Source organism: Oscarella lobularis, chromosome 8 (genome assembly GCF_947507565.1).
Source record: "Oscarella lobularis chromosome 8, ooOscLobu1.1, whole genome shotgun sequence".
Taxonomy (NCBI): Eukaryota; Metazoa; Porifera; class Homoscleromorpha; order Homosclerophorida; family Oscarellidae; genus Oscarella; species Oscarella lobularis.
Window position 1 is genome coordinate 2,921,472 of NC_089182.1, and position 15,430 is coordinate 2,936,901.

The following is a 15,430-nucleotide window of genomic DNA, read 5'->3' on the forward strand; positions in this document are numbered from 1 at the left end:
TATCAATAGGACACAAATCATCATAGCAGTGCAAAATAACAGTAGTTAGCTAAAAACCTTTCCTTCAACTACCAGTATATCAATAGCTTAGTCTCCAAAAAAGGACACCGTGTACTCTATCACTGAGCGAGAGTCGTTATCAAAGCTGAGCACATTTCAAAGAACTCCATATTCTGATGAGAAAGCCTTCTATATTTCTCCTGGAATCTCTGACTTCTGCTTGCTGCAGCGACTTCGCGATCCATCTCCATGGCAGAACTATCATCAATTTCAAGTTTGGGTATTTTTTCGGCTAAATTGCTTATTGATGACGATGAGCTACTACTCGAACGTTGCATCTCTGGACTAGGATCAGGATTGGCTTCGTCACTGATGGCAGTAAAGCCTGGCGCAAGGTTCTTGAAGTCGACCAGATAGCTTTCGTTACCGAGTTTGTACAGCTGAAGATTCATCTTCACCTGCAGATCAATTTAGCCAATAAATAAATAACTAAGCCCGTTTACATAATTTAGAGTGACTTTGTTCTGCCTACGACATCGTATACAGTAAGGATTCACAATTTTCCACTCCTGGACCAAGAAAGCCACGTTAGTTAATAATTAATTAAACAATAGAGTTTCTTTACAAAATCTAATAGCTTCATAGCCCGAAACATTTCGGACATGATGTCTTGAGGCGAACTCTGCGAACGAATTCCTACAAGAAAAATAGCCAGAAGAAATTCCCGCGTCCCCACGCAAACGCACCAAGATGCCATCTCGATTTGCGTAGATTTCGATTGACAATACGAGGCAGCCCAGAGCCACTAGCACCCGGCGGAAGCGGCTTCAATTGAGATCGAGGCGGCGTAGCACGAAACGAAGACGACTATCACACGCACCTATGACGCGCTACGCAGGAGAAAAATCAATCTCACCGTATCTACGTGATGGTGATGATGGACTGGAACGGGCGACGACGGCGTCGGCGGAATGACGTCCGGTTTCAACGCCATGTGGTGTTCTAGAAAGGAATGAGTGGAGTCCATCCCCCCTTTGAGCCCCTGAGGTCTTTTCTTACCGTGCAATACCATCCGCTTATTGTCCAGAATCAAGTGATAGGCAATGCTAAAAGAATCGTGCGGATTGCCGCTCTCCAGAGCCGATGTGACGTCTATAGGAGCCACGTTGAAGGTCTATATATATACGTATATATGCATATTTATGAATGCGTGAGCCAGCTCTCTTAGAATGGTCTATCTAATCTCACTTTGCACACTTCCTCCACTGCGTCATCGTCGACGAGTTGACTGTCGTCGTCCGAGGACTCGGGCGGAAATAGATACTCGAGCAAATTGACTTTGAACCAGGGTTCATCTCTGAATAAATATTTTAGGAATTTTTCTCTGCCTTTTTTCCTATTTACCGTATTTCTGTGACTGACATTCGTTTCACCGGATCCACCTGCAGCATTTTCTCTAACAGTTTTTTTGCATCATCTGACACGTGCGCTGGAATGCAGTAGACTCCTCCTTTGATCTTTCGAAAGAGCATCTGTACGTTCTCGTCATCAAAAGGTAACTAAAAGAAAAAGATAAATAGAATTTTTCATTTTTTCTTTCTTACGGTGCCACATAGCAAAGCAAATAGAATGACTCCACAGCTCCATACATCCACTTCCGGACCAGCATACAATCTGAAAATCGACTCTAGACTTATTCTTCTTCGCTCTGTCTTTCTCTCTCTCTCACTTTCCCGATATGACTTCTGGTGCTGCGTAATTTGGTGAACCACAGCTCGTCTTTAGAAACTCGCCATCAGTCATCATATTAGACAGACCTAAGAGGGATTAATAGATCCGATTTGGAAAGTCCCAGTTCGTCTGTACCAAAGTCGGCAATTTTGACGTTGCTTTCACCGTCCAAAAGCAAATTTTCCGGTTTCAAATCTCTAGAAAAAAGACATCAAAAATATATTCATAATCTTACTCTCCTAAAAAATTCTACCTGTGAACAATCATGTGACGATGGCAATAGTCAACACCAGAGATAATCTGCTGAAAAAATTTCCTAGCCTCGCACTCGTCCAACTACAGATTAATTAATTAAAAAAATAGCGAGACACTCCACTTCGATTTCTAAACTCGCCTTTCCGTGCTTTATGATGTAATCGAAGAGTTCGCCGCCCGAAACGTACTCCATAACCATGAAAATATCCGTAGGAGTGCTAATCACTTGGTATCTGGGGCGGAAGAGGAGAGGAGGAGAAGGAGGAGGAGGGGACAAGCGAAACCGCTTCAAACTCGTTCTATCCGGATGGATCGTATGATCGACTCACAGTTTGATGATGTGTGGATGGCGAAAGAGTTTCATGTTCTGTATTTCGCGTTTGATTTTCCCGGCGACGTCGAGCGAGCGAATTTTGCGTCGATTCAGAATCTTCACCGCCACCTTGTGCTTCGTGTACTGGTGTTCGGCGACTACGGCGAGCGTGCGGAGTGTCGGACGGGCTACGCGATTTGTTTCTTGTTTACCTTTCACCTTGCCGAACGTTCCTACGCCGAGCGTATCGCCTAGAATGTAGTGGCCGATTCTCAGTGTAGCCATCGCGTTTTGCTGTCCCGTATGACAACAGTCCCGACAAGCGCGACAAGGTACAAAATAATGTATTTGATAGATAGTTTATAGTGTACCAAGTCTAGCTGCAAGGTTCGCTAGGTGTAGATTAATTTAAGAAATTCCTCGCGAGTGCGCGGATCTTCTTTGAATACGCCCAGCATTGAACTGGTCACCGTCTTGCTATTCGTCTTCTGGACGCCCCTCATGACCATGCACATGTGACTGCACATAGAAAAGCGTCAAAAACATAAGACTACTAGTGACAATTTATTACGTTGCTTCCAGAACAACGCCAACACCTGCTGGGCCGATCACCTCAGTCATAGCAGCGGCTATTTCTTTAGTCAGTCTTTCTTGCACTAAGAAGAGACGATATCACATCTACAACAGAGTCCTACCCAACTTAATCCTCTAAACATAACAAAATAGATGATAACTATACATGTACAAGGAATTAATTCGCGTCAGCTGTTCTATGGAAATGGCCTCAAGGCGTCAGATGGCTACTTTTCGCTTGAAAGGCACACTTCACGCAATCCTTGGTAACGTTCTATATGCGTGACAGACACCGTAAACAAACCTTGTAAACGACAGCTGTACATTTCCACAATCCTACGCAATAAAGTGTCCCGGGCGGGAAGTGACGTATCTTCTGTTCTCTTCGTACCTTGCTATTTTGCTTAGACCGAGTACTTTTCCTGACGGCAAGTATCCAATGTGAGCCTTGCCCATGAACGGGACGACGTGATGCTCGCAGAGGCTGAAAAAATCGATGTCCTTTACGATGACCATTTCGTCGTGTTCTTCGTCGAAAACTGCGCCGTTAACCAATTCTAAATGACAAGTGTTAGAGAGGAAAATGATCTTTTAGCACGTATTTTTGCCTTTCAAAGTTTGCTGATATCCTTTCGTAAAGTAAAGCATCGCTTTGCCGGCACGTTCGGGAGTCTTCATAAGACCCTGACGATCTCTCTTCGCTCCAGTTTCTACTGTATCGAGTATGTTCGCGTAGGACGATTTGAGAGCAGCGAGTTTAGCAGCATCTGTTCCTTCCATCGCAAAAACATCAAATGGTCAGGTGAGAGAGTCAGACTCATTATAATGAAAATGTTTATGTGGGAGTGCTAATCATTTGTTGTCTGGGCGGAAGAGAGGAGGAGGGGGAGGAGGAAACAAGCGAAACCGCTCCCAAATCGTCCCAACAAGGTAAAAATATTTATTTAATAGTTTTGTTCATATGCTGTACCAAGCCTGCAAGGTTCGCTAGGTGTATACTAATTTTAGAAATTCCTCGCGACTGCGCGGATCTTCTTTGAATACGCCCAGCATCGAACTGGTCACCGTTTTGCTATTCGTCTTCTGGACGCCTCTCATGACCATACACATGTGACTGCACATAGAAAAGCGTCAAAAAAATAGAAGACTACTAGTAACAATTTATTACGTTGCTTCCAGAACAACACCAACACCTGCTGGACGTATCACCTGAGTCATAGCAGAGGCTATTTCTTTAGTAAGTCTTTCCTGTACTAAGAAGAGACGAGATCACATCTACAACAGAGTCCTACCCCCATCTATCACTACAAGGATTTCCTGTCAGGTGATCTACATCTGGGGTCTCAATATGGCTACTTTTCGCCTCAAATACACACTACACTGTGTTGTCTCTCCTTGGTAATGTTTTCTATGTGTGAAAAACCCCGTCAACAAACCTTGTAAACGACAGCTGTACATTTCAACTATCCTACGCAATAAAGTGTCCTAGTGACGTAAAATTCCTTTTCTTTTCTCTTTCTACCTCGCTATTTTGCTTAGACCGAGTACTTTTCCTGACGGCAAGTATCCGATGTGAGCCTTGCCCATGAATGGGACGACGTGATGCTCGCAAAGGCTGAAAAAGTCGATGTCCTTTACGATTACCATTTCGTCGTGATCCTCGTCGAATATTGCGCCGTTCACTACTTCTGAAGAAGTGGAGGACACGTTTTAGAGGCAGAGAGGTATTTTTTAGTCTTGTTTGCCTTCTAAAGTTTGCTGATATCCTTTCGTAAAGTGAAGCATCGCTTTGGCGGCACGTTCCGGAGTCTTTATAAGACCCTGACGATCTCTTGTCATGTCACTTTCAACGGTGTCGAGTATTTTCGAGTAGCACGACTCGAGAACAGCGAGTTTAGCAGCATCTGTTCTTTCCATCGTATCCGGCGGATCCCGGATAAGAAAGTGGGTTCGGTGTAAAGTACGGTAAAGATCGGGTCGAGCTGACGCCCTGTCCGGGACGTTGACACGAAGTCTCTGAGCTCCTCTCGCTTTTCGCTCATCGCCTCGACTGCCGCTTTTAGATAGACACTACGAGTCTTCCCGGAAGCCATCTACGACACTATTATGGCTTCCTCTCGCTGTCTGTCACTCGTATTGACAATGTTGACGGTGATGGCTGGTCTTCATCACATTTCTGGAGGTACGTGGGAACTAAACGCTATCGGTCTTGGTCTTTCGCAATTATAGATTTCATCTACGTTGTTTAGAGCATGTTGAATTTGCTAGTACAGTACTGTCTGCTTTGTAGAAACGAAAGTGCCTCTGAATGCCGCGACGAACAAGCTAAAGTTTGAAAAAAAAAACATTGCCACTGGAAGTTCATATGATCTAGCCGTGGATGGTAAATGGGATAAGCGAGCCTGGGGTGACTGCGCTGTATCTAAAACGTCTACTCCAACCGTATGGCTGTCAATTGATTTGCTTCATCTCTACTCTGTGACCAAGATCAGATTTTTAACTCGTACCAAGTATGGAATAGGCATCGAGGTCTACGTGGGAAATACTATCAAGTCGGATGGAACCAGTGATTATCAATGTGGGAGTGGCGTTGATATTCCTAATCCAGCTCCACCTACATTTACTGACTTTCCTTGCTCCTCTGTCAATTGGGTTCAACATGTCAGCATTCGACGACACGGACAGGATGATGGGGCGGGTGATCCACAGTATTTGCAACCGTGTGAAATTGAGGTGTATTATGATGAAACCGAGGGTAGGAATCCATAACGAAAACATAGTGAGTCAACTATTTTCTGTTTATATAGATCCCGGTATCACCATAATGAAGAACGCCGCAGCAATTTCAAAATTAGACGTTACAAAAGGAGACATTGTACTCTGTGGTTCACCAAAAGGAGACTTTGGCCCAACATGGAAATTTCCTGATGGAACAGACGTTCCAGAACAGAACTCTGCTACTATTAGTCAAGCTGATGGCTCATCAGGATATAAAGAACTGCGTTTGAGTCCTCTTACGTCTACTCCTCAAAATGGTCAGTACAAATGCCAGTACACAGCAAACAACATTGCAAAGACCAAAACAGTCGATCTTACATTTACAGGTATGTTACGTTAATTTGTGTGGAACGTTCGAGGCATTTGGCCTTTTTTGTAGTTGATTGTCAAGTAAGTTTGTGGTCAGCATGCTCATCATCATGTGGACGAGGAACAAGGACAAGGACCATTACTCAAAACAAAGTTGGCGCTGGTCAGGATTGTCCCTCTCCTTTATCAGAAGATTGCGCAAATACAAACTGTGAGTTTATATGTTCATCTACAAGACTGATTCTATTGGTGCTTTGGTAGGTGGTCAAATTGACATGAAGGCAATAGGTGCAGTTGCTACCCACGGTCCTTTAGCTTCGGTTAGTAGTAATAGTCAGTTCCAGGCTTCACGGGCTATTGATGGCGTTACAAATACTGGATGTGCTGCAACTATAGCATCGATGGATCCGTGGTTGCGAGTTGATTTAAAGACAGCTTATTTGATCGCAAGCATAGAAACGTCATTTTATGAAGATCGAGGCAACGGTTCATTTGTGCGGATAGGAAGTGATTTGACCAATGATGGAAATAACAATCCGCTGTGCGGTACTGTTCCAAATAGAAACAACGGCAAAACTATTTGGACAACGACAATTGTGTGCTCTCCTTCATTGTGGGGACGGTACATAAACGTTCAAAAGTTTTTTCCAAATGATTTTTACCTCAGCGTGTGTGAATTGAAAGCAAACTACGGTAGGAAGAATAGCCTTATATAGAGTGTCTCCTTACACTTTTTGATCATTAGAACTTGACGTTGGCATTCTCTACAATGATACCTCTGTTTTATCTGGAGACGTTTTTGTGTACGATGGAGATGCACTTTCTTTTCCTGTTCTTTGCGGCGTTAATCCCGATTCAACGAACTTGAACTCATTGCTAAATATTCAATGGAAATCTGGCAACAGTCCAATTTCGTCGTCTAATTCCGACGATGTTAGACAATCCACAGACAACAACTTTGCAAGTCTTCATATTGGGAAAGCTCCATCAACGGATACAACATACACGTGCCAATACACGTGAATTGATAACAAGCAAAAAACCGTGCAGTTTAACCTAAGCATCAACGGTGCGTGGCATGCTAACATTAGGTGACAATAAAGATGAATGTTCTTTTTAGTTGATTGTGTGTGGAGTGCATGGTCAACCCAATGTTCTGGTTCTTGCGGTGTGGGAGCAAGGTTGCGGACAGCTGACAACTCCGTGAAGAAACATCAAGGAAAGGATTGTACCGGTCCTTCAAGTGAAGATTGTGATACTAAACAAGCGCCTTGTAAGTGAAAAACATTGATATGCGTATCTTCTAGCATAATGTTTTTGTTGAAGGTCCTCCCACTCCTATGAGCAATCTAGTTAGAGTTGAAGAAGGAAAAACGGCTTCTTTGGAGTGTAACGCTTCACAATACGGTCGATTGTCGACGGCTATTACATTCCAATGGTTCAGAAAGGGAGTTCGAATAGGCAATCCTTCAAATTCATCTGATCGTTCTTTGGGAAACGGAACTTACCAGGGAATTCTGACGTTTAGGTCAGTCAAAAGAGCAGACGCCGACTTGTACACGTGCAAGGCCAATGGGACCTATGGTCTCAGTAATTCATCTGAAACAATACAGCTGGATGTCACGTGTAAGCTCGTATTCCGTTGCTTGTACGCTGTCAGGGATGTTTTTCTCTTCAGATGCTCCATTTAACGTTAAAATAGAAGCAGACTCTGGTGTGTTTGTAAAAGATCAACCGCTAACTTTGAACTGCAGCGCTGAAGGCAACCCCAAACCTTCTCAATATAAATGGCACAAAGACGGCCAAATAGTGACTGGAGAAACGGAAGCGGGTCCACAATCATTAGCGGGGTCACAATTATTATTTTCCAGTCTGGACTATGAGAAAAATGGAACATACAACTGTACTGCGATTAACTCTGTCGGTGAAGCCCAATCGAGCAGCTTTGTGATTGTGGTAGATGGTACGTTTAGTTTGAACTGATTTCATTTGGGTGAAATCTCTTTTTTATAAGGACCGCCGGGAAAGTGCTCCAAACCGTCAGGTACAAGTGCAGTGGGTGATTCAGTAGTAGTGTCCGTTTCTAATTGTCCTATTAACGGCAACGCTGGTGTCACAAAGTATAAGATTTTCTACAGAATTTTCGGTTCTTCGAATCCTTGGTCAGAAGTTTTTGGAATGTCGTTACCGGTCCATATCACTGGCCTTATGCCATTTACCGAGTATAAAGTGCGTGTGGCTGCCGGTAACCGGCATGGATATGGAGAAAACAGCAGCGCACTCATAATTAGAACAACTCAAGGAGGCAAGCAACGTCTTTAGTTAAGCCTGCTGTAATTTAATTATATTTATGTAGAACCTGGACCTCCAGGGAACGTGAGTGCGATTTCATTGGGACCTAGACGTGTTGGCGTCAAGTGGTCGAAACCCATTAATCCGTTTGGACCAATAAACGATTATAGGATCTTCTACCTAAGAGAAGTCGATAACAATGAGAATTTTATTATTGTTTCAGCACCGAAAACAGAAGTGAACCTAACAGGACTCACACCGTATACCACTTACAGGATTGCAATCGCGGCGATAAACATCAGGGATGGCGACAACGAACTTCTTTTGGGAACGAGAAGCATTGAAGCCATTGTACAGACAGACGAAGACGGTATAGAGGAGAACCCTGATTTTATTTGTTGGCCTGCTTAGTCCTTTGCTGTGTGTTTAGCTCCATCTGCTCCACGGAAGCTGATCTCAACTCCTTTGACGCCAAACTCGGTGAAGATACAATGGAGTCCGCCTGAACCAGCCAATGGAAGAATCAGAAACTACACGCTGGTCTACACAAAAGCTGGCGAGACAACCGGCAATAAAACCATCACTGTCAGTGGAAACTCTCGTTCTGTCGATCTAGACAATCTGGACACAGCCGTGAAATACAACGTTTGGGTACGTGCTTTTTGATTCAGTTGGTGTCTATGTGTAACTGACTTGTGTAGATTCGCGCCGAAACCGTTTTGCCTGGTCCGTATAAAAGCATAACAGTGGATACAAACCCTGAAAGTAAGAAATGGAACGAAGTTGTTTAGCCACAACTGATTATTTTTTATAAAGCACCTGATCCGCCAAGTAAGTTGCAAGTAGGCAGCAGAACTTCGTCCTCTTTGCTTTTGACTTGGAAGATTCCCGTAAAACCGAATGGGCTCATCCAAAGCTACAACGTATGACTCTTAGTACGATTTTAATTGTTTCTGCTATTATTGGTTTTAGGTGTACTACTGGCGTCTGGGTGATAAGCAGCAACAAAAAGCTGTTGATGATTCGATTTTATCTCTCAATTTGACCGGTCTTCGAGCCTATACTAACTACACTATCAACGTGACGGCTGTGAACAATGCCGAAGATTCGATAAAGGAAGGTCCAGCAGCCACTGTTCAAGCACAAACACTGATCGCCGGTAAAATGTTGTAATACACTGTTTATGCGCAGTGTTCAACTTTACTTTTATAGCACCTGAACGTCCTGCTGTGGATGGTACAACTCCACTCGTTTCGGTGGAGGATGGTACGGTGACGCTTTCTGCTCCTTCTATTTCTGACGAAAAAGTTCCTATTAGGTAACCAGTAGTGACGATATCTTTTGCCTGAATAATTAGCGTTTTACCAGTTACGTGCGAGTATTTGTTTATAGCGGTTCAACGCCGCCGCCATCTTCAGTTCCACAAGATATAATAGATGGTGCAACCTCAGACTCGTGGCGTGTGGCAGACCGCTACACGTATGAATTGTACCTTCAACGTCAGACGATCGTAGTTGATGGACTAGAAGCAGGAGCTCAATACTCTATCTATTTTGTTGCATACACCGAAGATGATCAAGGGGTAGGCATAATTATCATACACGTAGAGCGATTGTTGATAAGTGCATTTTAGGGTGTCCTGGCGTCATCAAGCAAACCTCTAAGTATATTCAGCGTATTATGTAGTTATGGTATGCACTTTTTATGGTTTGCATAGACGCAGCGATTGAAGAACAACAAGAGTCTGGCGGCGGCATCAGCACTACAATCATAATTGTGGTGGTAGTAGTCATCGTCGTATTGATCATAGTCGGAATTATTCTTGCTGTAATCATCATCAAGTGAGTACGAAGACATAGGAAACACAGATCTATTATAAAAGGGGTCGATACAGGCGTCGTCATACGGAAAAAGAAAATTATGAAATGTCTGCTTCAAGTCAAGTCCAAATGAGCATGTCCTCGGTAAAACACATTGAGAATGAAGACACCGACTCCCCTAGTACGGGTTAATTGATTAACTTGTGTAAAATCAATAAATATAATTCAATTTTTTTTAGGTATGACAGCTCCTGTTATCACGTCCGACGTTCTGTCGGTGGACGCCTACGAAGGCACTACTGCCCTTTTGCCGTGTGACACAGCTGGAGATCCTCTTCCAACAATCAAATGGTATCGAGACGGAAAATCTTTGCCGGGAAAAGACACGCGTTTTCATCAACTTCCCAACGGAGCTCTTCAGATTACGGCACTGCGTAGCAGCGATTCGGGTAGCTATCGTTGCGTAGCGTCAAACAAGGCTGGGACAGAGGAGCAGACCGTGGATCTCACTGTGAAAGCTGTTGAAACGAAAGGTCGTTTGAGCGGCTGGTCCGGATTGGGTAATTATCTGAAATTCAGTTCTTTGTACGCATTGAGATACATTTGTGTGTGATTTCTCAGGGATTGATACTCCAAGTCCAAAGACACGAAAGATGAATCGCGTCAATTCTGGCCTGCACGCTATTCACTTAGACGATTTCCCCGATCATGTTACAGCTATGAACGAGCTCAACGGCTTGGGATTTTCTCAAGAATTCAAGGTGCGTTGAGAGTCACTTATTTATTAATATTTATTTATGTATTTAGGCATTGGCAAATGCCAGCACTGGCGTTAAACTGACCACTGATGCTGCAGAAACAAACTTGACGAGAAACCGCTACAAGAATATTTTGACTTGTGAGTATTTTTATTGACGCTTTTTATCTAACTGGATTGTTTTTGCAGACGATCATGCTCGTGTGATCTTGAAAGCGTTGCCCGGCATGGAAAGTCTTAAATGTGACTATGTCGCCGCTGCCTACATTGACGTAATTTATTTGTATATTTGATAATAGATAATGCATCGTTTTTTGTAGAGTTATCGCACACCAAACAAGTACATTGCTTCCCAAGGTGATGGACGTTTGTGTATGAGTGCGCAATTTGAGGAGGAATTTCGTTTAGGTCCCACTAAGCAAACGTCAGCTGATATGTGGCGCATGATTTGGGGTGAAAACGTGAAAAGTATTGTTATGCTTACAAATTTGGTTGAGGGAACTAAAGTAAGTGTAAAGTAGTTGGCACTGTTATTTTTAATTAAATCTTCTTTTTGAATCTAGATCAAGTGTCATCAATACTGGCCTTCTAAAGTTGGAGAACCGCAAATATTTGAGGGACTTGTCATTACTTTGGACAAAGTTGATTCGTACGCGGACTATGACATCAAGTCAATCCGGATCAACCTGGTAAAATTACAGATGACTGTAAAAATTCGACATTTCTTTCATTTATTGCTAGGGAGAAGACGCTCGAAATGTGAAATTGTACCATTTTACTACTTGGCCTGATCACGGAGTTCCTAAATTTGCCACGGGGTTGCTCGCTTTTATTAAAAGAGTGAACAGAGAACTTCCCAAAGACAGCGGACCGATAGTGGTTCACTGCAGGTTTGTTTCAAAGATTCTGAAATACGTGTTTTCATATCCTTATCCTTTTCAGTGCTGGAGTTGGACGCACAGGCACGTTTATCGTGATTGATCAGATGCTAGAAAAGATTGACGAGGGCCTTTCCATCGACATCTTCAGTGCAGTGACGTCTCTCAGAACCAAACGCCAAGAGATGGTTCAGGGCGAAGTAAGGCAGCTTAGAGTACTTCGATCTTCGTGGAGCTAGCTTGACTTTTTTTAGGCTCAGTACGTTTTCATACACGTTGCGTTGCTCGAAGCCGTCTTGTGCGGCAACACTCAGATTGCAGCGCAAGATCTCCGCTCCGCCTATTCGAAACTCACCAAGAAAGACAAAAAAGACCGAACCGGATTTGAGCGTCAGTTTCTGGTAAAGAAATTATTTATGTACGCTAGACGTAATCAAACGTATTCGGTCAGGTGCTCCAAACGTCCAGTCGTTACTTTGACGAAGCTCTGTGCAAGGCGGGACTCCAACCGGGCGTACAGAAGAAAAACCGATACTCTGACATTGTTCCACGTAAATTGCAAGCTGGGAATAGCGGGAAGTTATAAAAGGGTTTTTTAGTTGACACCCAACGCGTGGTTTTGCGCTTGGACGAAGACGGATCTGAAGATGCGTACGTGAACACAGCGGCTGGAGCCAATTACATCAATGCCAGCTATGTTGATGTTTGTGGATTCACTGTTTTTTGTTTTGGAACGTGCAATTATTTCCGATTTATTGTTTTAGGGCTATCGTCGTCGCGACGCTTTTATAGTGACTCAAGGACCGCTGAAGAACACCGTGGACGACTTCTGGAAAATGGTGTGGGAACAGAATACGTTTTCAATTGTGAATCTAACTCAACTTGTGGAGGATGAAGAGGTCAATCTGATTAAATTATTTGATAGGTGGATTCAGCAGCTTCTATTTGTAGGAAATGTGTTGCCAATATTGGCCGCCCAAGTCTGGATCCGCTCAGTACGGTCCTTACAGAGTGGAAATTCAAAAAGAAACTCCTTGCGGCTCTTACGTCATAAGAAAAATGAAGATCAGCAAGGTCTGCGCGGAGAAGCAGAAGCATTTTGTCTGTGTATGCGATTACCAATGTTTAGGGTCCTCAAATCAGAACGGTTTGCCAGTTTCACTTCACTGCCTGGCCAGACAAAGAGTGCCCTCAGTCATCGACTCACATCTTGGACATGATGATGCAGGTAGAGAAGTGGCAGCAGACGACCGGCAACAAAGTCATCACCGTTCACTGCAAGTCAGTTGACCATAATTATTAATTCGCTAATATGATGAACTCATGATGATAATTCTTTAGTAATGGCATTGGTCGTTCTGGAGTCTTCTGTACCCTCGTTTCCGTGATTGAAGCTATGAAAGTGGAGAGTGTGATTGATATCTTCTACAAGGTGAAGGCTCTCCGCATCAAGAGGCCTGGAATTGTGCAGAATGCCGTAAGTTGGAGGATTACAGCAGCGTTGACGGTACGAGCATTATTCGATTTATAGGAACAGTACAAATTCTGCTACAAGGCTCTACTCGACTTCACCGACAGCTTTGATACCTATTCTAATTTCAAGTAAGTGTGCCAATCTGACAACTACTACTAGTGGTATTCTAATCTCTCTGTGTGCTGTGCTACCAATAATCAATCTTGCTCGTAATTTTTTTTCGTTTTTTTGTATGCTCTTAAACAATTGTTTTGCTTGCATTTTCAAAACTCTGTGTGTGTGTATCATTTTTAAAAAACTAAGGGTAACCAATTCTAAAGGACAAGTGTTAGAGAGGAAAATGAATTTTTAGTACTGTATTTCTTTCAAAGTGTGTTGATATTCTTTCGTAAAGTAAAGCATCGCTTTGCCGGCGCGTTCGGGAATCTTTATGAGACCCTGACGATCTCTTGACATGCCACTTTTAACGGTGTCGAGTATTTTCGAGTAGCACGACTCAAGAACAGCGAGTTTGCTTCGCTCCGTCTTCACAAACCGGTATCCCGGAAAAAAAGTTCTCACGCCCTGTCGAGACGTTGACACGACGTCGCTGACGCTTTTCGCTTATTGTCGTCTTCGCCTCGATTGCCGCTTTTAGATAGCCGACTTTCCGGAAGCCATCCACGACACTATCATGGCTTCCTTTCGCTGTGTGTCACTCGTATTGAAAGATGCTGACGGTCATGGCTGGTCTTCATTACATTTCTGGAGGTACTTGGGAGCTAAACGCTATTGGTCTTGGTCTGGTATTCGTCGTGTTCTTCGTCGAAAACTGCGCCGTTAACCAATTCTAAAGGACAATTGTTCGAGAGGAAAATGAATTTTTTAGTACGCATTTTGCCTTTCAAAGTTTGCTGATATCCTTTCGTAAAGTAAAGCATCGCTTTGCCGGCACGTTCGGGAGTCTTTATAAGACTCTGACGATCTCTCTTCGCTCCAGTTTCCACTGTATCGAGTATGTTCGCGTAGGACGATTTGAGAGCAGCGAGTTTAGCAGCATCTGTTCCTTCCATCGCAAAAATATCAAATGGTCAGGTGAGAGAGTCAGACGTGTACTCATTATAATGAAAATGTTTATGTGGGAGTGCTAATCATTTGTTGTCTGGGCGGAAGAGAGGAGGAGGAGGAGGAGGAGGAAACAAGCGAAACCGCTCCCAAATCGTCCCAACAAGGTAAAAATATTTATTTAATAGTTTTGTTCATATACTGTACCAAGCCTGCAAGGTTCGCTAGGTGTATATTAATTTTAGAAATTCCTCGCGACTGCGCGGATCTTCTTTGAATACGCCCAGCATCGAACTGGTCACCGTTTTGCTATTCGTCTTCTGGACGCCTCTCATGACCATGCACATGTGACTGCACATAGAAAAGCGTCAAAAAAAAATAGAAGACTACTAGTAACAATTTATTACGTTGCTTCCAGAACAACACCAACACCTGCTGGACGTATCACCTGAGTCATAGCAGAAGCTATTTCTTTAGTAAGTCTTTCCTGTACTAAGAAGAGACGAGATCACATCTACAACAGAGTCCCACCCCCATCTATCACTACAAGAATTTCCTGTCAGGTGATCTACATCTGGGGTCTCAATATGGCTACTTTTCGCCTCAAATACACACTACACGGTGTTGTCTCTCCTTGGTAATGTTTTCTATGTGTGAAAAACCCCGTCAACAAACCTTGTAAACGACAGCTGTACATTTCAACTATCCTACGCAATAAAGTGTCCTAGTGACGTAATATTCCTTTTTTTTCTCTTTCTACCTCGCTATTTTGCTTAGACCGAGTACTTTTCCTGACGGCAAGTATCCAATGTGAGCCTTGCCCATGAATGGGACGACGTGATGCTCGCAAAGGCTGAAAAAGTCAATGTCCTTTACGATTACCATTTCGTCGTGATCCTCGTCGAATATTGCGCCGTTCACTACTTCTGAAGAAGTGGAGGACAAGTTTTAGAGGCAGAGAGGTATTTTTTAGCCTTGTTTGCCTTCTAAAGTTTGCTGATATCCTTTCGTAAAGTGAAGCATCGCTTTGGCGGCACGTTCCGGAGTCTTTATAAGACCCTGACGATCTCTTGTCATGTCACTTTCAACGGTGTCGAGTATTTTCGAGTAGCACGACTCGAGAACAGCGAGTTTAGCAGCATCTGTTCTTTCCATCGTATCCGGCGGATCCCGGATAAGAAAGTGGGTTCGGTGTAAAGTACGGTA

General features: G+C 43.4%; 5 protein-coding genes across 5 annotated transcripts; 1 reads left to right on the plus strand and 4 right to left on the minus strand.

Moving 5' to 3' along the window:
• Positions 1-2: 2 nt before the first annotated feature.
• LOC136190483 (5'-AMP-activated protein kinase catalytic subunit alpha-2-like) lies at positions 3-2,642 on the minus strand. Its single transcript, XM_065978652.1, has 15 exons — positions 2,512-2,642; positions 2,316-2,457; positions 2,126-2,219; positions 1,985-2,067; positions 1,867-1,928; positions 1,730-1,817; positions 1,605-1,674; positions 1,405-1,559; positions 1,249-1,357; positions 1,060-1,174; positions 917-1,002; positions 747-867; positions 626-696; positions 504-569; positions 3-458 (listed from the first exon to the last, which is right to left on the minus strand). The coding sequence occupies exons 1-15, from the start codon at positions 2,582-2,584 to the stop codon at positions 120-122; spliced, it is 1,674 nt and encodes a 557-aa protein (XP_065834724.1). The 5' UTR covers positions 2,585-2,642; the 3' UTR covers positions 3-119.
• LOC136190510 (GTP cyclohydrolase 1-like) lies at positions 2,627-3,665 on the minus strand. The gene is made up of 5 exons (XM_065978695.1): positions 3,481-3,665; positions 3,264-3,429; positions 3,177-3,208; positions 2,871-2,955; positions 2,627-2,818 (listed from the first exon to the last, which is right to left on the minus strand). Exons 1-5 carry the CDS (start codon positions 3,650-3,652, stop codon positions 2,692-2,694), a joined length of 582 nt encoding a protein of 193 aa, XP_065834767.1. The 5' UTR covers positions 3,653-3,665; the 3' UTR covers positions 2,627-2,691.
• Positions 3,666-3,798: 133 nt separating this feature from the next.
• LOC136190509 (GTP cyclohydrolase 1-like) lies at positions 3,799-4,796 on the minus strand. The gene is made up of 5 exons (XM_065978694.1): positions 4,618-4,796; positions 4,395-4,560; positions 4,309-4,340; positions 4,041-4,125; positions 3,799-3,986 (listed from the first exon to the last, which is right to left on the minus strand). Exons 1-5 carry the CDS (start codon positions 4,787-4,789, stop codon positions 3,860-3,862), a joined length of 582 nt encoding a protein of 193 aa, XP_065834766.1. The 5' UTR covers positions 4,790-4,796; the 3' UTR covers positions 3,799-3,859.
• A 1,046-nt stretch (positions 4,797-5,842) lies between these two features.
• LOC136190465 (receptor-type tyrosine-protein phosphatase S-like) lies at positions 5,843-13,594 on the plus strand. Its single transcript, XM_065978621.1, has 35 exons — positions 5,843-5,976; positions 6,030-6,170; positions 6,221-6,652; positions 6,705-7,028; positions 7,080-7,232; positions 7,286-7,585; positions 7,638-7,922; positions 7,974-8,264; positions 8,316-8,621; positions 8,682-8,902; positions 8,953-9,016; positions 9,068-9,174; positions 9,224-9,410; positions 9,464-9,569; positions 9,620-9,833; positions 9,885-9,915; positions 9,969-10,092; positions 10,146-10,252; positions 10,311-10,631; positions 10,693-10,832; positions 10,879-10,969; positions 11,018-11,100; positions 11,149-11,185; positions 11,237-11,334; positions 11,392-11,517; positions 11,570-11,718; positions 11,771-11,906; positions 11,961-12,107; positions 12,158-12,257; positions 12,306-12,409; positions 12,471-12,605; positions 12,658-12,780; positions 12,836-12,987; positions 13,048-13,183; positions 13,238-13,594. The coding sequence occupies exons 6-35, from the start codon at positions 7,300-7,302 to the stop codon at positions 13,310-13,312; spliced, it is 4,482 nt and encodes a 1,493-aa protein (XP_065834693.1). The 5' UTR covers positions 5,843-5,976; positions 6,030-6,170; positions 6,221-6,652; positions 6,705-7,028; positions 7,080-7,232; positions 7,286-7,299; the 3' UTR covers positions 13,313-13,594.
• A 787-nt stretch (positions 13,595-14,381) lies between these two features.
• Positions 14,382-15,386, minus strand: LOC136190508 (GTP cyclohydrolase 1-like). The gene is made up of 5 exons (XM_065978693.1): positions 15,208-15,386; positions 14,985-15,150; positions 14,900-14,931; positions 14,632-14,716; positions 14,382-14,575 (listed from the first exon to the last, which is right to left on the minus strand). Exons 1-5 carry the CDS (start codon positions 15,377-15,379, stop codon positions 14,449-14,451), a joined length of 582 nt encoding a protein of 193 aa, XP_065834765.1. The 5' UTR covers positions 15,380-15,386; the 3' UTR covers positions 14,382-14,448.
• Positions 15,387-15,430: the final 44 nt, after the last annotated feature.

What these genes read in the sequence shown, in the direction of transcription:
- LOC136190483 (XM_065978652.1), bottom strand. Translation starts at nt 2,584, where the DNA reads ATGGCTACACTGAGAATCGGCCACTACATTCTAGGCGATACGCTCGGC. An exon ending in CGTCACATGATTGTTCACAG is followed by an intron (nt 1,929 to 1,984) that starts GTAGAATTTTTT and finishes TCTTTTTTCTAG; the next exon opens with AGATTTGAAACCGGAAAATT. An exon ending in TAAGCGGATGGTATTGCACG is followed by an intron (nt 1,003 to 1,059) that starts GTAAGAAAAGAC and finishes ATTCCTTTCTAG; the next exon opens with AACACCACATGGCGTTGAAA.
- LOC136190510 (XM_065978695.1), bottom strand. Translation starts at nt 3,652, where the DNA reads ATGGAAGGAACAGATGCTGCTAAACTCGCTGCTCTCAAATCGTCCTAC. An exon ending in GGTCTAAGCAAAATAGCAAG is followed by an intron (nt 3,209 to 3,263) that starts GTACGAAGAGAA and finishes TTTATTGCGTAG; the next exon opens with GATTGTGGAAATGTACAGCT. An exon ending in GTACAGCTGTCGTTTACAAG is followed by an intron (nt 2,956 to 3,176) that starts GTTTGTTTACGG and finishes GTCTCTTCTTAG; the next exon opens with TGCAAGAAAGACTGACTAAA.
- LOC136190509 (XM_065978694.1), bottom strand. Translation starts at nt 4,789, where the DNA reads ATGGAAAGAACAGATGCTGCTAAACTCGCTGTTCTCGAGTCGTGCTAC. An exon ending in GTACAGCTGTCGTTTACAAG is followed by an intron (nt 4,126 to 4,308) that starts GTTTGTTGACGG and finishes GTCTCTTCTTAG; the next exon opens with TACAGGAAAGACTTACTAAA. An exon ending in GGTGTTGTTCTGGAAGCAAC is followed by an intron (nt 3,987 to 4,040) that starts GTAATAAATTGT and finishes TTCTATGTGCAG; the next exon opens with TCACATGTGTATGGTCATGA.
- LOC136190465 (XM_065978621.1), top strand. Translation starts at nt 7,300, where the DNA reads ATGAGCAATCTAGTTAGAGTTGAAGAAGGAAAAACGGCTTCTTTGGAG. An exon ending in TCGCCGCTGCCTACATTGAC is followed by an intron (nt 11,101 to 11,148) that starts GTAATTTATTTG and finishes CGTTTTTTGTAG; the next exon opens with AGTTATCGCACACCAAACAA. An exon ending in CTGGAATTGTGCAGAATGCC is followed by an intron (nt 13,184 to 13,237) that starts GTAAGTTGGAGG and finishes TTCGATTTATAG; the next exon opens with GAACAGTACAAATTCTGCTA.
- LOC136190508 (XM_065978693.1), bottom strand. Translation starts at nt 15,379, where the DNA reads ATGGAAAGAACAGATGCTGCTAAACTCGCTGTTCTCGAGTCGTGCTAC. An exon ending in ATATCAGCAAACTTTAGAAG is followed by an intron (nt 15,151 to 15,207) that starts GCAAACAAGGCT and finishes CCACTTCTTCAG; the next exon opens with AAGTAGTGAACGGCGCAATA. An exon ending in GTACAGCTGTCGTTTACAAG is followed by an intron (nt 14,717 to 14,899) that starts GTTTGTTGACGG and finishes GTCTCTTCTTAG; the next exon opens with TACAGGAAAGACTTACTAAA.